At 48.8% G+C, this 27,451-nt stretch overlaps 1 protein-coding gene across 1 annotated transcript; it reads right to left on the bottom strand.

Moving 5' to 3' along the window:
* Positions 1 to 828: 828 nt before the first annotated feature.
* LOC147684998 (uncharacterized) lies at positions 829 to 4,996 on the bottom strand. Its single transcript, XM_086942411.1, has 2 exons — positions 4,068 to 4,996; positions 829 to 936 (listed from the first exon to the last, which is right to left on the bottom strand). The coding sequence occupies exon 1, from the start codon at positions 4,994 to 4,996 to the stop codon at positions 4,079 to 4,081; it is 918 nt and encodes a 305-aa protein (XP_086798537.1). The 3' UTR covers positions 829 to 936; positions 4,068 to 4,078.
* Positions 4,997 to 27,451: the final 22,455 nt, after the last annotated feature.

Here is a 27,451-nt window from a genome sequence, read left to right as displayed (position 1 = left end):
GGACCCTCCTAGGCCCTTTTAAAACCTCCACATAAAACCTAGGGGGTCAACGAGGATCTACTATGCCCCCTTATGGTAATTTCCCCCTTTGTTTTGGCCTCCTCTTGTCTCTCGATCCTACCGAGAGACAAGATGGCGGCCGCTCCGGACTGTTTAGAATGTTGACAGACACCGGAGGGCCAATCAGCTTCGCATCGCAAAGTTCCGATACGCGAAAGGTTCGCTAACCGGATCGCTGCCCGGAGCGCTGTTACAGATATATATCTTGATTTAAACGTTAATTTCTCAAAATCCACTGAAGCACATATATTGAGACCTAGCAAAGGCACATCGGGCTAACAGTCCCTACAATTTTGCCAAGTTTCGTGAAAATCCATTCAGCCGTTCGGGCTAAAAGTGAGTCCAACCGCCCTATGGAAAACTCAATGCAAAAAATGCGTTTTGGGACCCCCCTTTTTTCTCAGCCCCCCCTTGACGAAACCCCACCAAATTTTCAGGGGCTGCTCAGAAACAAAATGTGCCATTTTCCTGAAAATTTCAGCCAATTCCGTCCACAAACGCAAAAGTTATTAGGCATAGAATTTTCAGAAATCCCATAGGGAAAAAATCCTAACTATATATACCTACTGGCGACCGCCAGTAGGTAATATATATATATATATATATATATATATATATATATATATATATATATATATATATATATATATATATATATATGCCACGAACTTCGCCAAATCCCCCAAGTCAGACTCCAAAGGAAATAACGAAACCGGACCCAAGTGGATGTTTTGCAAGTTGGTTTATTTCATCCTTAGTGCACGGAACACGCCGCCATGACGCGTTTCGGGACCTCAGCCCCTTGATCACATGACATGGTCGGTTACACCCCCATCATCTTTAAAGTGCCAATACACAGTCAGCTGACCCCACAGCCTGTGGAAATAAAAAACATACTTCAGCCTGGTTCAGTAGCGCTTACGTTTGACAGTATGATTGTGCATTTGACACCTCAACCACACTTAAATGGTAGTTCACCATATTGAAAACAATATATAATAACAAACAAAACAGATTTTAAAAGAGAATGCCCTCTCGGCTTGTCTGTTCAATTTGATGTTCCACGTAATTCATCGTGATTCATTCCCAATAAATATATTGATTAAAATCTGTAACCAACAATTTTGTATATAGCACATTAAAATCATGTACAAAAATATATTATTAATTTTATAAATTTTCTTATTTCTTGTGCAAATTCGCTATGTATTATGCAAAATTCGCTAAACGGGACACCATCACTGGCTGAATGGGAACAAATGGTTTGGTGTCAAATTTACCACATTTCAAAATTGTGCCCAAGTGGGCATTTAACCGCTACACATGACCACTGCTTCCACACTGCTGTATCAAGGGTACAAAAGCTTGTGCACTTTAAAAAGAATATCGGAAACATAATTATGATACATCATAAAAATGGCTCTCTAACCAAGTGATAAAAATTGTTTTCGCTCCCTTCACCATAAATTGAAGTTAAAAACAGAAGGTAGACTGTTTACATGTTTGACTATGATACATATTGCCCCTCAATTACTCTGCAGTTAATGATAAATTTTGATCCAACTGGTCTAAATATTAGATCCCTAATAAAGACAAGAGTGTAAGTCTTCCGTTTGATTTAGACCATTGGGGGCCTTGGAATTGAGTTCTAGAATATATCGTGTTTCCAGAACTCTCAAACGGGCCTCCCTATCGCCACCTCTACGAAGTGGCGGGACCATGTCAATCGCATAATACTGCAAGCATCCTATGTCCCCCCCATGGCACATATTTACATGTCTGGCGACAGGGTATGCCTCGTCCTTGTTGGTCACTGCTCTAAGGTGCTGAAGAATGCGCCTGTGCACCTGCAGCTTGGTGCTGCCCACGTAGCGCAGGCCACAAGCACATTCCAATACATAGACCACGAAGTCAGATTTGCAGGTAATTTTCTTTTTAATCGAGACCACCTCTTTATTGAAAGCTGTCATATAGGTGGTCCTGTTCTTTCCTATCCTGCATGCCTTGCAGACTGCACACTTTAGGAAGCCCCTACTTTTACCCAGCCAGTTGTCATCGGCTACTTCCGGGCTACTCTTAACTATCATATCGCTCATAGACCTCGCTCTGCTGTAAGTAATAGCTGGTCTCTCGGCAAGGGTCCCACCAATGACCGGGTCTCCCTTGACCACCTGCCAATTTCTGCGAATGATGTTGAATATTTCTTTGTGCTGTCTGCTGTATGCTGTTATAAGTCTAGGTTGACCTGACTCCTTTCCTGCGGTCCGTATAGGCCCAACATCTGTTATTGGACTGTGCCCTGATGTTAAATTGGCACGTTTCATGGCACCCTCCACCATTTCTCGTGAGTAGCCTCTTTCAATAAATCTACTCCCGCTTGCTTTTTGTGCCTGTTCACAACTCTCCTTTGTGCTACAGATCCTCCTGATCCTCAGCATCTCCCCATAGGGAATGCTTCGAATCAGGTGCGCCGGGTGGTGGCTGGTGGCGTGCAACACCGTATTTCCAGCTGTTGCCTTGCGATGCAGGTCAGTCAATATCCTTCCCTCGCCAATGCTCACTTCCACATCTAAGAAGGTGACCTGTGTTCTGCTGGCTTGACCAGTGAAATGTAGATTAAGATCATTCTCATTAATGTTGGTTATGAACTTGTTAACCTCCTCTTCTGACCCCTTCCAAATAATGAAAAGGTCATCAATAAATCTGTACCAGGCTACGATGTTATTTGCCATGGTACCCTCATATGTTCTTGCTAGGACCTGCTCCTCCCAATGCCCCATATGCAGACAGGCATAGCTAGGGGAGAAGCAGGCCCCCATCGCAACTCCCCTTAGTTGTTGGAAAACCTGTTTTTGAAACAAGAAGAAGTTGCTTTTGAGGCAGATCTCAATCATCTCACTTATCATGCTGTTGTGCTGTGTCATACAGGCAGGTCTACGCTCCAGATAGTGTTTTACTGCCCTTAATCCATCGTTATGATTAATACTGGTGTATAAGGAAGTTACATCTAGTGTTAGTAAAAGGTAATCTTCCTGCCACTCTATGGTCCTGATTTTGTCCAAAAAATCACCCGTATCCCTGATATAGGAGGGAAGCGCCCTCACATGCTCCTGCAGGAAGTGATCAATATATTTAGAGGCATTCTCAAAAGGGCCCTGCCTGGCGGAAATTATAGGCCTCCCTGGGGGCTTGGTCAGATTTTTGTGGACTTTCGGGATCATATAAAACACCGGGATCACAGGATAATTGGATTTAAGGAATTTTTGTTCATCCCCACTGAGTAATCCCATGCCCTTCCACACATATAACCTGGTATTGAAAGCATCCCACGCCTGTCTAGCTGTACGCCAATCGCTCCTGCAGTAACAATTCCTGTCATTCAACTGCAGTAAAGCCTCCTCCATGTACAATTGTTTTGGCCACAGGACAATGTTGCCCCCCTTATCTGATTGTTTTACAATCACCGTATTCTCCCCCTGCAGTTTCTTCATTAGACTCCCATAGGCATTATTGCACCTATTGTTAGATCTAGTGTCTTTAGTTCTGGAGGCCTGGTGCAACTCTTTGAGATCAGATATAACCAGATTATTGAATACTTCTATGTTGTCATAGACCGATATGGGGTTGAATGTTGATTTGGGTCTAAAGCTCGTAGCCCCCGGGGCATCTGTTCTTATATGTTCCTCCATGTCCACATCCAATGAAGTTCCCCCTTCCCTGTTCAAATCAACCAGGTCCATATATAAATCAACCTCTCCCGCCAGGCATGGACCCGGATCAAGCTCAGTTCTATTATTATCCTGAGTTGGTATGCGCATTTTCAATTTGTTCTGCAAGAATAGCTTTCTTAATTTCAGTTTGCGTATATATTTAAAAAAGTCCATTCTAGTTTGCGCATAATTGAATGTACAAGGGGGACAATAAGTCAAGCCTAATGATAATGTTTTAGTCTCTTTAACAGTTAAATGAACATCTGAGAGGTTAATCACAGATAGTTGGTCGCTTACTTGATTGTTCACTAGCGGTTCCATCGTTTTCGTCCCCGGCCCCTCACTGGTGGTTTCGTTGCGCCGGTTTGTTGCCCGGCTCCTCCTCCGCCATTTGCGCTTGAGGTTGCGTTTCCACCTGATTTCTTGCCAGCGGTGTGAGATCTTAGGGTCTGCTTGCGGTCGCTGCATAGGCACTCCACTTCCTCTCCCAGCGACCGCTTGGTAAAACCCTCCGCTTCCTCATTATTGCGTTGATCATTTTCTGACTCACTTCCTGGGATTGAACTCAGGTTTGACTCCGAGGTAGAGGGGCTGGGGCCCCTGTTGCTTGTTTGCCCTGTACCCTTGGAGCGAGGTCCGGTCGTCCCCTTTAGAAGATCGTACTTTTTTGCGAAGGTGAAAATACGACCGTTCTGGTAATCTAGTTTGTCCCTCTGAAATTTGAAGGTCTTTCTTTTTTTGATTACCTCCTCCTCCTTGGTGAGTCGTTGTTTCATTGCATCGCGCAAACGTTTTTCCTGTTCCACATCATTGAGCTTCTTAATTTCCTCATTTAAATCATTTATCACTACCCCCAGTTTCGCTCCGTCACTCTCCGCATATTTGACTAATATTCTGAGTAGTCTGCTCGAAGAGTCCAGGTTACACCTCGCCCACTCACTTAACATCTCTGGGTCCGGGTTTTCAAAGCTGGGGGCCAGCATGATCCTTAAGCCCCGGGGAACGCGTCCAACTTCCAAATAGCGGGACAGTGACTTCCTCTCCCACCATTTCGCCTGTTCCGTCCGCATGGCTTTCTCTAGTTTTCTAAAAAGTTCTTTCATGGCATTATTTCCCACATTCGATTGCGCTGCTTGCGCCATAGGGTTAATGCTCGTGACGGGAGTATCGTCAAACATTTCAACAGCTGCCTCCTCACGGGATCTGACCACATCGGCGGCGGCCATGGTCCGTGCACGGATATTCTTTAAGGATTATTAATAGAAAATTAGTTGCACTCAGCTCTGCGCACCCGGGTTTCAAGTAACCCGTCACGCTATGCTGCTTCCTCCTTCAGTCCCGATAGTGAATTGCTTGCGGTCTCCACACCATGCTGCTTCACCGTGGCGCCGGTTCTACCACATCCGTGGGAACTGCCTCGCCTTTCAATGCAGCGGCTGCCCTTGGAGAATTCCGCTCGTCGGGGGCTGTAGCGATTGCTCTTACCAGAGCCACTGAATCTTGCAGGAAAGAAACCCGCAAACGCTGCTTCCTTCCGCTTGCGCCCTGTTCACTGAAGGGGTCCGGTTATACACCCAGAAGCTGTTGGTGTAATAACGTGCCACGAACTTCGCCAAATCCCCCAAGTCAGACTCCAAAGGAAATAACGAAACCGGACCCAAGTGGATGTTTTGCAAGTTGGTTTATTTCATCCTTAGTGCACGGAACACGCCGCCATGACGCGTTTCGGGACCTCAGCCCCTTGATCACATGACATGGTCGGTTACACCCCCATCATCTTTAAAGTGCCAATACACAGTCAGCTGACCCCACAGCCTGTGGAAATAAAAAACATACTTCAGCCTGGTTCAGTAGCGCTTACGTTTGACAGTATGATTGTGCATTTGACACCTCAACCACACTTAAATGGTAGTTCACCATATTGAAAACAATATATAATAACAAACAAAACAGATTTTAAAAGAGAATGCCCTCTCGGCTTGTCTGTTCAATTTGATGTTCCACGTAATTCATCGTGATTCATTCCCAATAAATATATTGATTAAAATCTGTAACCAACAATTTTGTATATAGCACATTAAAATCATGTACAAAAATATATTATTAATTTTATAAATTTTCTTATTTCTTGTGCAAATTCGCTATGTATTATGCAAAATTCGCTAAACGGGACACCATCACTGGCTGAATGGGAACAAATGGTTTGGTGTCAAATTTACCACATTTCAAAATTGTTTGAGTCTTTAATCATTTTTATATGTAATTCATAAACTAGTTAAATGTTAGAAATGTTATTAAATTTTGAAACACAATCACAACAATAAAAAATTGCTTAAAAAATAAAAAAATTAAAAAATAATCAACAAAACCAACAAATAATTAACATACAGTATTAGAAAAGTCTTTCATTCTTTTATCCATAAAGTTCGCTGCCCAGAACGCTTTCCGGTTCGCGAACTTGGCGCTTACCACGCAAAAAAAAAATTTTTTTTTTTTTTTTGGACCCTCCTAGGCCCTTTTAAAACCTCCACATAAAACCTAGGGGGTCAACGAGGATCTACTATGCCCCCTTATGGTAATTTCCCCCTTTGTTTTGGCCTCCTCTTGTCTCTCGATCCTACCGAGAGACAAGATGGCGGCCGCTCCGGACTGTTTAGAATGTTGACAGACACCGGAGGGCCAATCAGCTTCGCATCGCAAAGTTCCGATACGCGAAAGGTTCGCTAACCGGATCGCTGCCCGGAGCGCTGTTACAGATATATATCTTGATTTAAACGTTAATTTCTCAAAATCCACTGAAGCACATATATTGAGACCTAGCAAAGGCACATCGGGCTAACAGTCCCTACAATTTTGCCAAGTTTCGTGAAAATCCATTCAGCCGTTCGGGCTAAAAGTGAGTCCAACCGCCCTATGGAAAACTCAATGCAAAAAATGCGTTTTGGGACCCCCCTTTTTTCTCAGCCCCCCCTTGACGAAACCCCACCAAATTTTCAGGGGCTGCTCAGAAACAAAATGTGCCATTTTCCTGAAAATTTCAGCCAATTCCGTCCACAAACGCAAAAGTTATTAGGCATAGAATTTTCAGAAATCCCATAGGGAAAAAATCCTAACTATATATACCTACTGGCGACCGCCAGTAGGTAATATATATATATATATATATATATATATATATATATATATATATATATATATATATATATATATATATATATATATATATATATCGCAAAGAGAGCACTCCTTCCACTTCCACTGAAACGGCGGCGAAGAAAGAGAAACGAACCACTTCTTTTCTCAGGCAAGATGTTTATTTACAGCCTAGCAGCAGTCAAACAGATGACGCGTTTCGGGCTTTGGCGCCCTTGTTCACATAAAGGCTGTGAATGATTTTCGCCATTTTAAGTGATATGCCCTTCCCACCAAGGTCACATGTTCCAAAAGTTAATGAAAAACATGGAAAACAGACTGCATGATTCGAATACAATCGATATCATATAAATACTCATTAGTGCCAAAAATTTCATATTAGCATCAAACACCTTCCGCATTTCCCATTGCAACGGAAAATTATAATATTATCGGCAGATGTTAACAAAGAAAATACACTTTGAAATTACAGTCATATTCCAAAGAAAGAACTGCTTTTGGCATTCTAAAAATTCCTGGATAAATCCAAATACCATTATAAAAAGTACCAAAAATTCATTATAGCTGCATAAATGCATGTAATCACTAACAGACCTGTGATTTTAGTTTGGAAGGAATGTGCAAAAAAGATAAAGTGCATAGCAGAGCTAATCATAACAATTATTCTACAAATATATACTGTGTAAATTAATTAAGTGTAAGTGATGAAAAAAAGGGTTACATGAAAAAATGCATTTTGCAACCCAGCTCCGGCTGAGATATAACACTAAGTAACACCGAGTGAAATATGTTGAGGGGTGGCACCCGCTTATTTTTAAGAGTTCCCCTTTAAACTCAGAACACAATCTAAGTTTAACTTTTTCTTAAAGTATGCAGTCACAACAGTACAACATGTCCTACCTATATTGCAATATCTCTGCCGAAGTATAAATAAGTGAAACCCACTACTAATCACCATGATAAAAGGTTTGTCCCGGATCACTGAACATTCTTATCTTGACCACGGAATTTACCAATACCAACACACTCAAAAAAAATATATATACAATATCTAGAATTAGACCAGAAAACAGAATCAAACGAATCTGTACGATATCTAAATACACTGCTCCGGGTTACACACAGAATACCTATTTACAAGCACGTGTACATGTCTTCGGTGTTATTCAGACCGTTTGGGCATTTGCTATCGAAGTTAAGGATACATTTAGTCTCTAATTTTCTAAGCAAAGCCTCTCTATTCCCTCCTCTGCGAAGTTTAGGTACAGCAGATACCATATAATATGTTAAACAAGATAAATTGTTACCATGAACTTGTTTAAAGTGGCGCGCCACTGGGTAATTGGGATCACTGTGCAAAATGGCACGAAGATGTTGGAGGATTCTCTCATGTACCTGTAACTTTGTGCTTCCGATGTAATTGAGCCCACAGGTACAGGAGAGAACGTATACTGCAAATTCTGTTTTACAGTTATAGTTTCCCATTATCTTGTGTGGTGTGGGACTGAATGGAGTGCAGTATTCTGTTGTGTTCACCCCGAACTTGCACGCCCGACAAGATGAGCATTTATAGAAACCATCTTTGGGTTTTAACCAATTGGGTTTAGTTCTTATTTCAGGGCTGGTAGGATCTAACACAGCTCCCATGTTTCTTGCTCTACTGAATGTTATGGTGGGGCTGGATAGCAGACTCATCCTCAAAACGGGGTCAGTGAGTACTATTCCCCAGTTTTTATTGATGATGGATCTGATTTTGCGTTCGTTCTCACTATAGGCTGTGATTAATCTGGGACATTGGGCCTTGTCAATTGTCCCGGGATTAGCTGGAGGATCAGGTGGAATTTCCGGGACAGGCTCCTCCGCTGTAGCAGCTGGAAGTAAGCTCGCTCTAGATCTGGAAGATGTTTTATTTAGAGCTGATGTTAAGATCTTTTCTGAATAGCCTCTAGCTCGCATGCGACGCATGGATTCTGCAGCACAGATGTTGAATTCAGTATCCGTGCTGCATATCCGTTTTAGGCGTAGCAATTCCCCATAGGGGATGCTTGCAATCAGATGCCTAGGATGGGCACTGGAGGCATGGAGTGTGACATTGCCAGCGGTCGATTTTCTGAATAGGGTACTTTCTATCCTCCCATTAGCTACATACAGTTTGACATCCAGGAATTCCAAGCTGGAGTTGTCTATGTGGTGGGTAAAGTGGAGATTCAAATTATTAACGTTGATGGTTTCAATGAATTCCAGTGCCTTTTCTTTACTACCACGCCACACGATGAAAATATCATCGATAAATCTGTAGTAGTGTACGATGTTTTCTTCAAAAATGGAAGAATGGTCCCTTTTGAACACCTGCTCCTCCCACCAGCCAACGTGCAAGCACGCATAGCTATATATATATATAATCTACTGGCGAAAGCCAGTAGGTCAATCAATCAATCAATCATAACACTTGTGAGCAACACGTCTGGCACTGAAGAAGGCGGAGATTACCTCCGAAATGCATTTGCCTACCTGTGAGCCTCGAGATTAAAATGCCTCCTTGTATCCCCGCAAGTGGTCTCTGTTTCTTCTTTTGGAGCAGCTGTTTTGGACATTGTTAGCGTGATGGCCAGCATCGCGCAGAGAGACCCCCGCATTGCAAAGTTGGGTGCGGTGCTGCTGGCTTCTGTTTCGGCGGACTGTTTCTGTTCCAGGGTACTGGATGTTGGATGCACCCCACCCCCAATCCAGGGAAAAGCCCGGGCGGTGTTGTCGCCATCGGGCGGCACGTCGGGTCTGGAGGATTCATCCCCAAACCCCCTACCTCAAAGCTCCCGTTCGGGTTTTGGGGGTTTATGCGGTATAGGGGACCAGAGGAGACATACAGTTTCGGAGGGCACACAGACTTGGTGAAGTTTGTGAATTTCGTGACTTTAATTCCCCACGCATACTACACCCCACACGACTGTAGCATTCTGGGACTTTTAGGCGTTATTCAACTCGCCACAATAAGACTCATTATAGGGGCCGAGTCACCAATCACGTAACCAGATGCAGTGGGTTATTTAAATCTACAATTTGAACTGCACTGTTTGTGAGCAACACCTCCGGCACTGAAGAAGGCCGAGATTACCGCCCAAATGCATTTGCCTACCTGTGAGCCTCGAGATTAAAATGCCTCCTTGTATCCCCGCAAGTGGTCTCTGTTTCTTCTTTTGGAGGAGCTGTTTTGGACTTTTTTAGCGTGATGGCCAGCATCGTGCAGAGAGACCCCCGCATTGCAAAGTTGGATTCGGTGCTGCTGGCTTCTGTTTCGGCGGACTGTTTCTGTTCCAGAGTACTGGATATTGGCCGCACCCCACCCCCAATTCAGGGAGAATCCGGGGTGGTGTTGTCGCCATCGGGCGGCTCGTCGGGTCTGGAGGATTCATCCCCAAACCCCCTACCTCAAAGCTCCCGTTCGGGTTTTGGGGGTTTATGCGGTGTAGGGGACCAGAGTAGACATACAGTTTCAGAGGGCACACAGACATGGTGAAGTTTGTGAATTTCGTGACTCTAATTCCCCACGCATACTACACCCCACATGACTGTGGCATTCTGGGACTTGTAGGCGTTATTCAACTCGTCACCGTAAGACTCATTATAGGGGCCGAGTCACCATTCACGTAACCGGATGCAGTGGGTTATTTAAATCTACAATTTGAACTGCACTGTTTGTGAGCAACACCTCTGGCACTTAAGAAGGCGAAGATTACCTCCGAAATGCATTTGCCTACCTGTGAGCCTCGAGATTAAAATGCCTCCTTGTATCCCCGCAAGTGGTCTCTGTTTCTTCTTTTGGAGCAGCTGTTTTGGACTTTGTTAGCGTGATGGCCAGCATCGTGCAGAGAGACCCCTGCATTGCAAAGTTGGGTGCGGTGCTGCTGGCTTCTGTTTCGGCGGACTGTTTCTGTTCCAGGGTACTGGATGTTGGCCGCACCCCACCCCCAATCCAGGGAGAAGCCGGGGTGGTGTTGTCGCCATCGGGCGGCACGTCGGGTCTGGAGGATTCCTCCCCAAACCCCCTACCTCAAAGCTCCCGTTCGGGTTTTGGGGGTTTATGCGGTATAGGGGACCAGAGGAGACATACAGTTTCGGAGGGCACACAGACTTGGTGAAGTTTGTGAATTTCGTGACTTTAATTCCCCACGCATACCACACCCCACACGACTGTGGCATTCTGGGACTTGTAGGCGTTATTCAACTCGCCACAGTAAGACTCATTATAGGGGCCGAGTCACCAATCACGTAACCAGATGCAGTGGGTTATTTAAATCTACAATTTGAACTGCACTGTTTGTGAGCAACACCTCTGGCACTGAAGAAGGCGAAGATTACCTCTGAAATGCATTTGCCTACCTGTGAGCCGCGAGATTAAAATGCCTCCTTGTATCCCCGCAAGTGGTCTCTGTTTCTTCTTTTGGAGGACCTGTTTTGGACATTGTTAGCGTGATGGCCAGCATCGCGCATGGAGACCCCCGCATTGCAAAGTTGGGTGCGGTGCTGCTGGCTTCTGTTTTGGCGGACTGTTTCTGTTCCAGGGTACTGGATGTTGGCCGCACCCCACCCCCAATCCAGGGAGAAGCCGGGGTGGTGTTCTCGCCATCGGGCGGCACTTCGGGTCTGGAGGATTCATCCCCAAACCCCCTACCTCAAAGCTCCCGTTCGGGTTTTGGGGGTTTATGCGGTATAGGGGACCAGAGGAGACATACAGTTTCGGAGGGCACACAGACTTGGTGAAGTTTGTGAATTTTGTGACTTTAACTCCCCACGCATACTACACCCTACACGACTGTGGCATTCTGGGACTTGTAGGCGCTATTCAACTCGCCACAGTAAGACTCATTATAGGGGCCGAGTCACCAATCACGTAACCGGATGCAGTGGGTTATTCAAATCTACAATTTGAACTGTACTGTTTGTGAGCAACACCTCTGGCACTGAAGAAGGCGGAGATTACCGCCGAAATGCCTTTGCCTACCTGTGAGCCTCGAGATTAAAATGCCTCCTTGTATCCCCGCAAGTGGTCTCTGTTTCTTCTTTTGGAGGAGCTGTTTTGGACTTTGTTAGCGTGATGGCCAGCATCGCTTTGAGAGACCCCCGCATTGCAAAGTTGGGTGCGGTGCTGCTGGCTTCTGTTTCGGCAGACTGTTTCTGTTCCAGGGTACTGGATGTTGGCCGCACCCCACCCCCAATCCAGGGAGAAGCCGGGGTGGTGTTGTCGCCATCGAGCGGCACGTCGGGTCTGGAGGATTCATCTCCAAACCCCCTACCTCAAAGCTCCCGTTCTGGTTTTGGGGGTTTATGCGGTATAGGGGACCAGAGGAGACATACAGTTTCGGAGGGCACACAGACATGGTGAAGTTTGTGAATTTTGTGACTTTAATTCCCAAAGCATACTACACCCCACACGACTGTGGCATTCTCGGACTTGTAGGTGTTATTCAACTCGCCACAGTAAGACTCATTATAGGGGCCGAGTCACCAATCACGTAACCGAATGCAGTGGGTTATTTAAATCTACAATTTGAACTGCACTGTTTGTGAGCAACACCTCTGGCACTGAAGATGGCGAAGATTACCTCCGAAATGCATTTGCCTACCTGTGAGCCTCGAGATTAAAATGCCTCCTTGTATCCCCGCAAGTGGTCTCTGTTTCTTCTTTTGGAGGAGCTGTTTTGGACTTGGTTAGCGTGATGGCCAGCATCGCGCAAAGAGACCCCCGCATTGCAAAGTTGGGTGCGGTGCTGCTGGCTTCTGTTTCGGCGGACTGTTTCTGTTCCAGGGTACTGGATGTTGGCCGCACCCCACCCCCAATCCAGGGAGAAGCCGGGGTGGTGTTGTCGCCATCTGGCGGCACGTCGGGTCTGGAGGATTCATCCCCAAACCCCCTAACTCAAAGCTCCCGTTCGGGTTTTGGGGGTTTATGCGGTGTAGGGGACCAGAGGAGACATACAGTTTCGGAGGGCACACAGACATGGTGAAGTTTGTGAATTTTGTGACTTTAATTCCCAAAGCATACTACACCCCACACGACTGTGGCATTCTCGGACTTGTAGGTGTTATTCAACTCGCCACAGTAAGACTCATTATAGGGGCCGAGTCACCAATCACGTAACCGAATGCAGTGGGTTATTTAAATCTACAATTTGAACTGCACTGTTTGTGAGCAACACCTCTGGCACTGAAGATGGCGAAGATTACCTCCGAAATGCATTTGCCTACCTGTGAGCCTCGAGATTAAAATGCCTCCTTGTATCCCCGCAAGTGGTCTCTGTTTCTTCTTTTGGAGCAGCTGTTTTGGACTTTGTTAGCGTGATGGCCAGCATCGCGCAGAGAGACCCCCGCATTGCAAAGTTGGGTGCGGTGCTGCTGGCTTCTGTTTCGGCGGACTGTTTCTGTTCCAGGGTACTGGATGTTGGATGCACCCCAACCCCAATCCAGGGAGAAGCCGGGGTGGTGTTGTCGCCATCGGGCGGCACGTCGGGTCTGGAGGATTCATCCCCAAACCCCCTACCTCAAAGCTCCCGTTCGGGTTTTGGGGGTTTATGCGGTATAGGGGACCAGAGGAGACATACAGTTTCGGAGGGCACACAGACTTGGTGAAGTTTGTGAATTTCGTGACTTTAATTCCCCACGCATACTACACCCCACACGACTGTGGCATTCTGGGACTTTTAGGCGTTATTCAACTCGCCACAATAAGACTCATTATAGGGGCCGAGTCACCAATCACGTAACCGGATGCAGTGGGTTATTTAAATCTGCAATTTGAACTGCACTGTTTGTGAGCAACACCTCCGGCACTGAAGAAGGCCGAGATTACCGCCCAAATGCATTTGCCTACCTGTGAGCCTCGAGAATAAAATGCCTGCTTGTATCCCCGCAAGTGGTCTCTGTTTCTTCTTTTGGAGGAGCTGTTTTGGACTTTTTTAGCGTGATGTCCAGCATCGCGCAGAGAGACCCCCGCATTGCAAAGTTGGATGCGGTGCTGCTGGCTTCTGTTTCGGCGGACTGTTTCCGTTCCAGAGTACTGGATATTGGCCGCACCCCACCCCCAATCCAGGGAGAAGCCGGGGTGGTGTTGTCGCCATCGGGCGGCACGTCGGGTCTGGAGGATTCATCCCCAAACACCCTACCTCAAAGCTCCCGTTCGGGTTTTGGGGGTTTATGCGGTGTAGGGGACCAGAGTAGACATACAGTTTCAGAGGGCACACAGACATGGTGAAGTTTGTGAATTTCGTGACTCTAATTCCCCACGCATACTACACCCCACACGACTGTGGCATTCTGGGACTTGTAGGCGTTATTCAACTCGCCACCGTAAGACTCATTATAGGGGCCGAGTCACCATTCACGTAACCGGATGCAGTGGGTTATTTAAATCTACAATTTGAACTGCACTGTTTGTGAGCAACACCTCTGGCACTGAAGAAGGCGAAGATTACCTCCGAAATGCATTTGCCTACCTGTGAGCCTCGAGATTAAAATGCCTCCTTGTATCCCCACAAGTGGTCTCTGTTTCTTCTTTTGGAGCAGCTGTTTTGGACTTTGTTAGCGTGATGGTCAGCATCGCACAGAGAGACCCCCGCATTGCAAAGTTGGGTGCGGTGCTGCTGGCTTCTGCTTCGGCGGACTGTTTCTGTTCCATGGTACTGGATGTTGGCAGCACCCCACCCCCAATCCAGGGAGAAGCCGGGGTGGTGTTGTCGCCATCGGGCGGCACGTCGGGTCTGGAGGATTCCTCCCCAAACCCCCTACCTCAAAGCTCCCATTCGGGTTTTGGGGGTTTATGCGGTATAGGGGACAGAGGAGACATACAGTTTCGGAGGGCACACAGACTTGGTGAAGTTTGTGAATTTCGTGACTTTAATTCCCCACGCATACTACACCCCACACGACTGTGGCATTCTGGGACTTGTAGGCGTTATTCAACTCGCCACAGTAAAACTCATTATAGGGGCCGAGTCACCAATCACGTAACCGGATGCAGTGGGTTATTTAAATCTACAATTTGAACTGCACTGTTTGTGAGCAACACCTCTGGCACTGAAGAAGGCGAAGATTACCTCCGAAATGCATTTGCCTACCTGTGAGCCGCGAGATTAAAATGCCTCCTTGTATCCCCGCAAGTGGTCTCTGTTTCTTCTTTTGGGGGACCTGTTTTGGACATTGTTAGCGTGATGGCCAGCATCGCGCATGGAGACCCCCGCATTGCAAAGCTGGGTGCGGTGCTGCTGGCTTCTGTTTTGGCGGACTGTTTCTGTTCCAGGGTACTGGATGTTGGCCGCACCCCACCCCCAATCCAGGGAGAAGCCGGGGTGGTGTTGTCGCCATCGGGCGGCACGTCGGGTCTGGAGGATTCATGCCTAAAACCCCCTACCTCAAAGCTCCCGTTCGGGTTTTGGGGGTTTATGCGGTATAGGGGACCAGAGGAGACATACAGTTTCGGAGGGCACACAGACTTGGTGAAGTTTGTGAATTTCGTGACTTTAATTCCCCACGCATACTACACCCCACACGACTGCGGCATTCTTGGACTTTTAGGCGTTATTCAACTCGCCACAGTAAGACTCATTATAGGGGCCGAGTCACCAATCACGTAACCGGATGCAGTGGGTTATTTAAATCTACAATATGAACTGCACTGTTTGTGAGCAACACCTCTGGCACTGAAGAAGGCGGAGATTACCTCCGAAATGCATTTGCCTACCTGTGAACCTCGAGATTAAAATGCCTCCTTGTATCCCCGCAAGTGGTCTCTGTTTCTTCTTTTGGAGGAGCTGTTTTGGACTTTTTTAGCGTGATGGCCAGCATCGCGCAGAGAGACCCCCGCATTGCAAAGTTGGGTGCGCTGCTGCTGGCTTCTGTTTCGGCGGACTGTTTCTGTTCCAGAGTACTGGATATTGGCCGCACCCCACCCCCAATCCAGGGAGAAGCCGGGGTGGTGTTGTCGCCATCGGGCGGCATGTCGGGTCTGGAGGATTCATCCCCAAACCCCCTACCTCAAAGCTCCCGTTCGGGTTTTGGGGGTTTATGCGGTGTAGGGGACCAGAGGAGACATACAGTTTCAGAGGGCACACAGACATGGTGAAGTTTGTGAATTTCGTGACTCTAATTCCCCACGCATACTACACCCCACACAACTGTGGCATTCTGGGACTTGTAGGCATTATTCAACTCGCCACAGTAAGACTCATTATAGGGGCCGAGTCACCATTCACGTACCCGGATGCAGTAGGTTATTTAAATCTACAATTTGAACTGCACTGTTTGTGAGCAACACCTCTGGCACTGAAGAAGGCAGAGATTACCTCCGAAGTGCATTTGCCTACCTGTGAGCCGCGAGATTAAAATGCCTCCTTGTATCCCCGCAAGTGGTCTCTGTTTCTTCTTTTGGAGGACCTGTTTTGGACATTGTTAGCATGATGGCCAGCATCGCGCATGGAGACCCCCGCATTGCAAAGTTGGGTGCGGTGCTGCTGGCTTCTGTTTTGGCGGACTGTTTCTGTTCCAGGGTACTGGATGTTGGCCGCACCCCACCCCCAATCCAGGGAGAAGCCGGGGTGGTGTTGTCGCCATCGGGAGGCACGTCGGGTCTGGAGGATTCGTCCCCAAACCCCCTAACTCAAAGCTCCCGTTCGGGTTTTGGGGGTTTATGCGGTATAGGGGACCAGAGGAGACATACAGTTTCGGAGGGCACACAGACTTGGTGAATTTTGTGAATTTTGTGACTTTAATTCCCCACGCATACTACATCCCACACGACTGTGGCATTCTGGGACTTGTAGGCGTTATTCAACTCGCCACAGTAAGACTCATTATAGGGGCCGAGTCACCAATCACGTAACCGGATGCAGTGGGTTATTCAAATCTACAATTTGAACTTAACTGTTTGTGAGCAACACCTCTGGCACTGAAGAAGGCGGAGATTACTGCCGAAATGCATTTGCCTACCTGTGAGCCTCGAGATTAAAATGCCTCCTTGTATCCCCACAAGTGGTCTCTGTTTCTTCTTTTGGAGGAGCTGTTTTGGACTTGGTTAGCGTGATGGCCAGCATCGCGCAAAGAGACCCCCGCATTGCAAAGTTGGGTGCGGTGCTGCTGGCTTCTGTTTCGGCGGACTGTTTCTGTTCCAGGGTACTGGATGTTGGCCGCACCCCACCCCCAATCCAGGGAGAAGCCGGGGTGGTGTTGTCGCCATCTGGCGGCACGTCGGGTCTGGAGGATTCATCCCCAAACCCCCTAACTCAAAGCTCCCGTTCGGGTTTTGGGGGTTTATGCGGAGTAGGGGACCAGAGGAGACATACAGTTTCGGAGGGCACACAGACATGGTGAAGTTTGTGAATTTTGTGACTTTAATTCCCAAAGCATACTACACCCCACACGACTGTGGCATTCTCGGACTTGTAGGTGTTATTCAACTCGCCACAGTAAGACTCATTATAGGGGCCGAGTCACCAATCACGTAACCGAATGCAGTGGGTTATTTAAATCTACAATTTGAACTGCACTGTTTGTGAGCAACACCTCTGGCACTGAAGATGGCGAAGATTACCTCCGAAATGCATTTGCCTACCTGTGAGCCTCGAGATTAAAATGCCTCCTTGTATCCCCGCAAGTGGTCTCTGTTTCTTCTTTTGGAGCAGCTGTTTTGGACTTTGTTAGCGTGATGGCCAGCATCGCGCAGAGAGACCCCCGCATTGCAAAGTTGGGTGGGGTGCTGCTGGCTTCTGTTTCGGCGGACTGTTTCTGTTCCAGGGTACTGGATGTTGGATGCACCCCACCCCCAATCCAGGGAGAAGCCGGGGTGGTGTTGTCGCCATCGGGCGGCACGTCGGGTCTGGAGGATTCATCCCCAAACCCCCTACCTCAAAGCTCCCGTTCGGGTTTTGGGGGTTTATGCAGTATAGGGGACCAGAGGAGACATACAGTTTCGGAGGGCACACAGACTTGGTGAAGTTTGTGAATTTCGTGACTTTAATTCCCCACGCATACTACACCCCACACGACTGTGGCATTCTGGGACTTTTAGGCGTTATTCAACTCGCCACAATAAGACTCATTATAGGGGCCGAGTCACCAATCACGTAACCGGATGCAGTGGGTTATTTAAATCTGCAATTTGAACTGCACTGTTTGTGAGCAACACCTCCGGCACTGAAGAAGGCCGAGATTACCGCCCAAATGCATTTGCCTACCTGTGAGCCTCGAGAATAAAATGCCTCCTTGTATCCCCGCAAGTGGTCTCTGTTTCTTCTTTTGGAGGAGCTGTTTTGGACTTTTTTAGCGTGATGTCCAGCATCGCGCAGAGAGACCCCCGCATTGCAAAGTTGGATGCGGTGCTGCTGGCTTCTGTTTCGGCGGACTGTTTCCGTTCCAGAGTACTGGATATTGGCCGCACCCCACCCCCAATCCAGGGAGAAGCCGGGGTGGTGTTGTCGCCATCGGGCGGCACGTCGGGTCTGGAGGATTCATCCCCAAACACCCTACCTCAAAGCTCCCGTTCGGGTTTTGGGGGTTTATGCGGTGTAGGGGACCAGAGTAGACATACAGTTTCAGAGGGCACACAGACATGGTGAAGTTTGTGAATTTCGTGACTCTAATTCCCCACGCATACTACACCCCACACGACTGTGGCATTCTGGGACTTGTAGGCGTTATTCAACTCGCCACCGTAAGACTCATTATAGGGGCCGAGTCACCATTCACGTAACCGGATGCAGTGGGTTATTTAAATCTACAATTTGAACTGCACTGTTTGTGAGCAACACCTCTGGCACTGAAGAAGGCGAAGATTACCTCCGAAATGCATTTGCCTACCTGTGAGCCTCGAGATTAAAATGCCTCCTTGTATCCCCACAAGTGGTCTCTGTTTCTTCTTTTGGAGCAGCTGTTTTGGACTTTGTTAGCGTGATGGTCAGCATCGCACAGAGAGACCCCCGCATTGCAAAGTTGGGTGCGGTGCTGCTGGCTTCTGCTTCGGCGGACTGTTTCTGTTCCATGGTACTGGATGTTGGCAGCACCCCACCCCCAATCCAGGGAGAAGCCGGGGTGGTGTTGTCGCCATCGGGCGGCACGTCGGGTCTGGAGGATTCCTCCCCAAACCCCCTACCTCAAAGCTCCCATTCGGGTTTTGGGGGTTTATGCGGTATAGGGGACAGAGGAGACATACAGTTTCGGAGGGCACACAGACTTGGTGAAGTTTGTGAATTTCGTGACTTTAATTCCCCACGCATACTACACCCCACACGACTGTGGCATTCTGGGACTTGTAGGCGTTATTCAACTCGCCACAGTAAAACTCATTATAGGGGCCGAGTCACCAATCACGTAACCGGATGCAGTGGGTTATTTAAATCTACAATTTGAACTGCACTGTTTGTGAGCAACACCTCTGGCACTGAAGAAGGCGAAGATTACCTCCGAAATGCATTTGCCTACCTGTGAGCCGCGAGATTAAAATGCCTCCTTGTATCCCCGCAAGTGGTCTCTGTTTCTTCTTTTGGGGGACCTGTTTTGGACATTGTTAGCGTGATGGCCAGCATCGCGCATGGAGACCCCCGCATTGCAAAGCTGGGTGCGGTGCTGCTGGCTTCTGTTTTGGCGGACTGTTTCTGTTCCAGGGTACTGGATGTTGGCCGCACCCCACCCCCAATCCAGGGAGAAGCCGGGGTGGTGTTGTCGCCATCGGGCGGCACGTCGGGTCTGGAGGATTCATGCCTAAAACCCCCTACCTCAAAGCTCCCGTTCGGGTTTTGGGGGTTTATGCGGTATAGGGGACCAGAGGAGACATACAGTTTCGGAGGGCACACAGACTTGGTGAAGTTTGTGAATTTCGTGACTTTAATTCCCCACGCATACTACACCCCACACGACTGCGGCATTCTTGGACTTGTAGGCGTTATTCAACTCGCCACAGTAAGACTCATTATAGGGGCCGAGTCACCAATCACGTAACCGGATGCAGTGGGTTATTTAAATCTACAATATGAACTGCACTGTTTGTGAGCAACACCTCTGGCACTGAAGAAGGCGGAGATTACCTCCGAAATGCATTTGCCTACCTGTGAACCTCGAGATTAAAATGCCTCCTTGTATCCCCGCAAGTGGTCTCTGTTTCTTCTTTTGGAGCAGCTGTTTTGGACATTGTTAGCGTGATGGCCAGCATCGCGCAGAGAGACCCCCGCATTGCAAAGTTGGGTGCGGTGCTGCTGGCTTCTGTTTCGGCGGACTGTTTCTGTTCCAGGGTACTGGATGTTGGCCTCACCCCACCTCCAATCCAGGTCGAAGTCGGGGTGGTGTTGTCGCCATCGGGCGGCACTTCGGGTCTGGAGGATTCATCCCCAAACCCCCTACCTCAAAGCTCCCGTTCGGGTTTTGGGGGTTTATGCGGTATAGGGGACCAGAGGAGACATACAGTTTCGGAGGGCACACAGACTTGGTGAAGTTTGTGAATTTCGTGACTTTAATTCCCCACGCATACTACACCCCACACGACTGTGGCATTCTGGGACTTGTAGGCGTTATTCAACTCGCCACAGTAAGACTCATTATAGGGGCCGAGTCACCAATCACGTAACCGGATGCAGTGGGTTATTCAAATCTACAATTTGAACTGCACTGTTTGTGAGCAACACCTCTGGCACTGAAGAAGGAGGAGATTACCGCCGAAATGCCTTTGCCTACCTGTGAGCCTCGAGATTAAAATGCCTCCTTGTATCCCCGCAAGTGGTCTCTGTTTCTTCTTTTGGAGCAGCTGTTTTGGACTTTGTTAGCGTGATGGCCAGCATCGCGCAGAGAGACCCCCGCATTGCAAAGTTGGGTGCGGTGCTGCTGGCTTCTGTTTCGGCGGACTGTTTCTGTTCCAGGGTACTGGATGTTGGCCGCAACCCACCCCCAATCCAGGGAGAAGCCGGGGTGGTGTTGTCGCCATCGGGCGGCACGTCGGTTCTGGAGGATTCATCTCCAAAACCCCTACCTCAAAGCTCCTGTCTGGTTTTGGGGGTTTATGCGGTATAGGGGACCAGAGGAGACATACAGTTTCGAAGGGCACACAGACTTGGTGAAGTTTGTGAATTTCGTGACTTTAATTCCCCACGCATACTACACCCCACACGACTGTGGCATTCTGGGACTTGTAGGCGTTATTCAACTCGCCACAATAAGACTCATTATAGGGGCCGAGTCACCAATCACGTAACGGGATGCAGTGGGTTATTTAAATCTACAATTTGAACTGCACTGTTTGTGAGCAACACCTCTGGCACTGAAGAAGGCCGAGATTACCGCCGAAATGCATTTGCCTACCTGTGAGCCTCGAGATTAAAATGCCTCCTTGTATCCCCGCAAGTGGTCTCTGTTTCTTCTTTTGGAGGAGCTGTTTTGGACTTTTTTAGCGTGATGGCCAGCATCGCGCAGAGAGACCCCCGCATTGCAAAGTTGGGTGCGGTGCTGCTGGCTTCTGTTTCGGCTGACTGTTTCTGTTCCAGAGTACTGGATATTGGCCGCACCCCACCCCCAATCCAGGGAGAAGCAGGGGTGGTGTTGTCGCCATCGGGCGGCACGTCGGGTCTGGAGGATTCATCCCCAAACCCCCTACCTCAAAGCTCCCGTTCGGGTTTTGGGGGTTTATGCGGTGTACGGGACCAGAGGAGACATACAGTTTCAGAGGGCACACAGACATGGTGAAGTTTGTGAATTTTGTGACTCTAATTCCCCACGCATACTACACCCCACACGACTGTGGCATTCTGGGACTTGTAGGCGTTATTCAACTCGCCACAGTAAGACTCATTATAGGGGCCGAGTCACCATTCACGTACCCGGATGCAGTGGGTTATTTAAATCTACAATTTGAACCGCACTGTTTGTGAGCAACACCTCTGGCACTGAAGAAGGCGAAGATTACCTCCGAAATGCATTTGCCTACCTGTTAGCCTCGAGATTAAAATGCCTCCTTGTATCCCCGCAAGTGGTCTCTGTTTCTTCTTTTGGAGCAGCTGTTTTGGACTTTGTTAGCGTGATGGCCATCATCGCGCAGAGAGACCCCCGCATTGCAAAGTTGGGTGCGGTGCTGCTGGCTTCTGTTTCGGCGGACTGTTTCTGTTCCAGGGTACTGGATGTTGGCCGCACCCCACCCCCAATCCAGGGAGAAGCCGGGGTGGTGTTGTCGCCATCGGACGGCACGTCGGGTCTGGAGGATTCCTCCCCAAACCCCCTAACTCAAAGCTCCCGTTCGGGTTTTGGGGGTTTATGCGGTATAGGGGACCAGAGGAGACATACAGTTTCGGAGGGTACACAGACTTGGTGAAGTTTGTGAATTTCGTGACTTTAATTCCCCACACATACTACACCCCACACGACTGTGGCATTCTGGGACTTGTAGGCGTTATTCAACTCGCCACAGTAAGGCTCATTATAGGGGCCGAGTCACCAATCACGTAACCGGATGCAGTGGGTTATTTAAATCTACAATTTGAACTGCACTGTTTGTGAGCAACACCTCTGGCACTGAAGAAGGCAGAGATTACCTCCGAAATGCATTTGCCTACCTGTGAGCCGCGAGATTAAAATGACTCCTTGTATCCCCGCAAGTGGTCTCTGTTTCTTCTTTTGGAGGACCTGTTTTGGACATTGTTAGCGTGATGGCCAGCATCGCGCATGGAGACCCCTGCATTGCAAAGTTGGGTGCGGTGCTGCTGGCTTCTGTTTTGGCGGACTGTTTCTGTTCCAGGGTACTGGATGTTGGCCGCACCCCACCCCCAATCCAGGGAGAAGCCGGGGTGGTGTTGTCGCCATCGGGCGGCACGTCGGGTCTGGAGGATTCGTCCCCAAACCCCCTAACTCAAAGCTCCCGTTTGGGTTTTGGGGGTTTATGCGGTATAGGGGACCAGAGGAGACATACAGTTTCGGAGGGCACACAGACTTGGTGAAGTTTGTGAATTTCGTGACTTTAATTCCCCATGCATACTACATCCCACACGACTGTGGCATTCTGGGACTTGTAGGCGTTATTCAACTCGCCACAGTAAGACTCATTATAGGGGCCGAGTCACCAATCACATAACCGGATGCAGTGGATTATTCAAATCTACAATTTGAACTGCACTGTTTGTGAGCAACACCTCTGGCACTGAAGAAGGCCGAGATTACCGCCGAAATGCATTTGCCCACCTGTGAGCCTCGAGATTAAAATGCCTCCTTGTATCCCCGCAAGTGGTCTCTGTTTCTTCTTTTGGAGGAGCTGTTTTGGACTTTTTTAGCGTGATGGCCAGCATCGCGCAGAGAGACCCCCGCATTGCAAAATTGGGTGCGGTGCTGCTGGCTTCTGTTTTGGCGGACTGTTTCTGTTCCAGAGTACTGGATATTGGCCGCACCCCACCCCCAATCCAGGGAGAAGCAGGGGTGGTGTTGTCGCCATCGGGCGGCACGTCGGGTCTGGAGGATTCATCCCCAAACCCCCTACCTCAAAGCTCCCGTTCGGGTTTTGGGGGTTTATGCGGTGTACGGGACCAGAGGAGACATACAGTTTCAGAGGGCACACAGACATGGTGAAGTTTGTGAATTTCGTGACTCTAATTCCCCACGCATACTACACCCCACACGACTGTGGCATTCTGGGACTTGTAGGCGTTATTCAACTCACCACAGTAAGACTCATTATAGGGGCCGAGTCACCATTCACGTACCCGGATGCAGTGGGTTATTTAAATCTACAATTTGAACTGCACTGTTTGTGAGCAACACCTCTGGCACTGAAGAAGGCGAAGATTACCTCCGAAATGCATTTGCCTACCTGTTAGCCTCGAGATTAAAATGCCTCCTTGTATCCCCGCAAGTGGTCTCTGTTTCTTCTTTTGGAGCAGCTGTTTTGGACTTTGTTAGCGTGATGGCCATCATCGCGCAGAGAGACCCCCGCATTGCAAAGTTGGGTGCGGTGCTGCTGGCTTCTGTTTTGACGGACTGTTTCTGTTCCAGGGTACTGGATGTTGGCCGCACCCCACCCCCAATCCAGGGAGAAGCCGGGGTGGTGTTGTCGCCATCGGACGGCACGTCGGGTCTGGAGGATTCCTCCCCAAACCCCCTACCTCAAAGCTCCCGTTCGGGTTTTGGGGGTTTATGCGGTATAGGGGACCAGAGGAGACATACAGTTTCGGAGGGTACACAGACTTGGTGAAGTTTGTGAATTTCGTGACTTTAATTCCCCACACATACTACACCCCACACGACTGTGGCATTCTGGGACTTGTAGGCGTTATTCAACTCGCCACAGTAAGACTCATTATAGGGGCCGAGTCACCAATCACGTAACCGGATGCAGTGGGTTATTTAAATCTACAATTTGAACTGCACTGTTTGTGAGCAACACCTCTGGCACTGAAGAAGGCGAAGATTACCTCCGAAATGCATTTGCCTACCTGTGAGCCTCGAGATTAAAATGCCTCCTTGTATCCCCACAAGTGGTCTCTGTTTCTTCTTTTGGAGCAGCTGTTTTGGACTTTGTTAGCGTGATGGTCAGCATCGCACAGAGAGACCCCCGCATTGCAAAGTTGGGTGCGGTGCTGCTGGCTTCTGCTTCGGCGGACTGTTTCTGTTCCATGGTACTGGATGTTGGCAGCACCCCACCCCCAATCCAGGGAGAAGCCGGGGTGGTGTTGTCGCCATCGGGCGGCACGTCGGGTCTGGAGGATTCCTCCCCAAACCCCCTACCTCAAAGCTCCCATTCGGGTTTTGGGGGTTTATGCGGTATAGGGGACAGAGGAGACATACAGTTTCGGAGGGCACACAGACTTGGTGAAGTTTGTGAATTTCGTGACTTTAATTCCCCACGCATACTACACCCCACACGACTGTGGCATTCTGGGACTTGTAGGCGTTATTCAACTCGCCACAGTAAAACTCATTATAGGGGCCGAGTCACCAATCACGTAACCGGATGCAGTGGGTTATTTAAATCTACAATTTGAACTGCACTGTTTGTGAGCAACACCTCTGGCACTGAAGAAGGCGAAGATTACCTCCGAAATGCATTTGCCTACCTGTGAGCCGCGAGATTAAAATGCCTCCTTGTATCCCCGCAAGTGGTCTCTGTTTCTTCTTTTGGGGGACCTGTTTTGGACATTGTTAGCGTGATGGCCAGCATCGCGCATGGAGACCCCCGCATTGCAAAGCTGGGTGCGGTGCTGCTGGCTTCTGTTTTGGCGGACTGTTTCTGTTCCAGGGTACTGGATGTTGGCCGCACCCCACCCCCAATCCAGGGAGAAGCCGGGGTGGTGTTGTCGCCATCGGGCGGCACGTCGGGTCTGGAGGATTCATGCCTAAAACCCCCTACCTCAAAGCTCCCGTTCGGGTTTTGGGGGTTTATGCGGTATAGGGGACCAGAGGAGACATACAGTTTCGGAGGGCACACAGACTTGGTGAAGTTTGTGAATTTCGTGACTTTAATTCCCCACGCATACTACACCCCACACGACTGCGGCATTCTTGGACTTGTAGGCGTTATTCAACTCGCCACAGTAAGACTCATTATAGGGGCCGAGTCACCAATCACGTAACCGGATGCAGTGGGTTATTTAAATCTACAATATGAACTGCACTGTTTGTGAGCAACACCTCTGGCACTGAAGAAGGCGGAGATTACCTCCGAAATGCATTTGCCTACCTGTGAACCTCGAGATTAAAATGCCTCCTTGTATCCCCGCAAGTGGTCTCTGTTTCTTCTTTTGGAGCAGCTGTTTTGGACATTGTTAGCGTGATGGCCAGCATCGCGCAGAGAGACCCCCGCATTGCAAAGTTGGGTGCGGTGCTGCTGGCTTCTGTTTCGGCGGACTGTTTCTGTTCCAGGGTACTGGATGTTGGCCTCACCCCACCTCCAATCCAGGTCGAAGTCGGGGTGGTGTTGTCGCCATCGGGCGGCACTTCGGGTCTGGAGGATTCATCCCCAAACCCCCTACCTCAAAGCTCCCGTTCGGGTTTTGGGGGTTTATGCGGTATAGGGGACCAGAGGAGACATACAGTTTCGGAGGGCACACAGACTTGGTGAAGTTTGTGAATTTCGTGACTTTAATTCCCCACGCATACTACACCCCACACGACTGTGGCATTCTGGGACTTGTAGGCGTTATTCAACTCGCCACAGTAAGACTCATTATAGGGGCCGAGTCACCAATCACGTAACCGGATGCAGTGGGTTATTCAAATCTACAATTTGAACTGCACTGTTTGTGAGCAACACCTCTGGCACTGAAGAAGGAGGAGATTACCGCCGAAATGCCTTTGCCTACCTGTGAGCCTCGAGATTAAAATGCCTCCTTGTATCCCCGCAAGTGGTCTCTGTTTCTTCTTTTGGAGCAGCTGTTTTGGACTTTGTTAGCGTGATGGCCAGCATCGCGCAGAGAGACCCCCGCATTGCAAAGTTGGGTGCGGTGCTGCTGGCTTCTGTTTCGGCGGACTGTTTCTGTTCCAGGGTACTGGATGTTGGCCGCAACCCACCCCCAATCCAGGGAGAAGTCGGGGTGGTGTTGTCGCCATCGGGCGGCACGTCGGTTCTGGAGGATTCATCTCCAAAACCCCTACCTCAAAGCTCCTGTCTGGTTTTGGGGGTTTATGCGGTATAGGGGACCAGAGGAGACATACAGTTTCGAAGGGCACACAGACTTGGTGAAGTTTGTGAATTTCGTGACTTTAATTCCCCACGCATACTACACCCCACACGACTGTGGCATTCTGGGACTTGTAGGCGTTATTCAACTCGCCACAATAAGACTCATTATAGGGGCCGAGTCACCAATCACGTAACGGGATGCAGTGGGTTATTTAAATCTACAATTTGAACTGCACTGTTTGTGAGCAACACCTCTGGCACTGAAGAAGGCCGAGATTACCGCCGAAATGCATTTGCCTACCTGTGAGCCTCGAGATTAAAATGCCTCCTTGTATCCCCGCAAGTGGTCTCTGTTTCTTCTTTTGGAGGAGCTGTTTTGGACTTTTTTAGCGTGATGGCCAGCATCGCGCAGAGAGACCCCCGCATTGCAAAGTTGGGTGCGGTGCTGCTGGCTTCTGTTTCGGCTGACTGTTTCTGTTCCAGAGTACTGGATATTGGCCGCACCCCACCCCCAATCCAGGGAGAAGCAGGGGTGGTGTTGTCGCCATCGGGCGGCACGTCGGGTCTGGAGGATTCATCCCCAAACCCCCTACCTCAAAGCTCCCGTTCGGGTTTTGGGGGTTTATGCGGTGTACGGGACCAGAGGAGACATACAGTTTCAGAGGGCACACAGACATGGTGAAGTTTGTGAATTTTGTGACTCTAATTCCCCACGCATACTACACCCCACACGACTGTGGCATTCTGGGACTTGTAGGCGTTATTCAACTCGCCACAGTAAGACTCATTATAGGGGCCGAGTCACCATTCACGTACCCGGATGCAGTGGGTTATTTAAATCTACAATTTGAACCGCACTGTTTGTGAGCAACACCTCTGGCACTGAAGAAGGCGAAGATTACCT

This window comes from Lissotriton vulgaris, chromosome 10, assembly GCF_964263255.1.
Source record: "Lissotriton vulgaris chromosome 10, aLisVul1.2, whole genome shotgun sequence".
Taxonomy (NCBI): domain Eukaryota; kingdom Metazoa; phylum Chordata; class Amphibia; order Caudata; family Salamandridae; genus Lissotriton; species Lissotriton vulgaris.
Note: the sequence above shows the minus strand (reverse complement) of the source record. Positions and strands in the feature narration are given on the sequence as shown.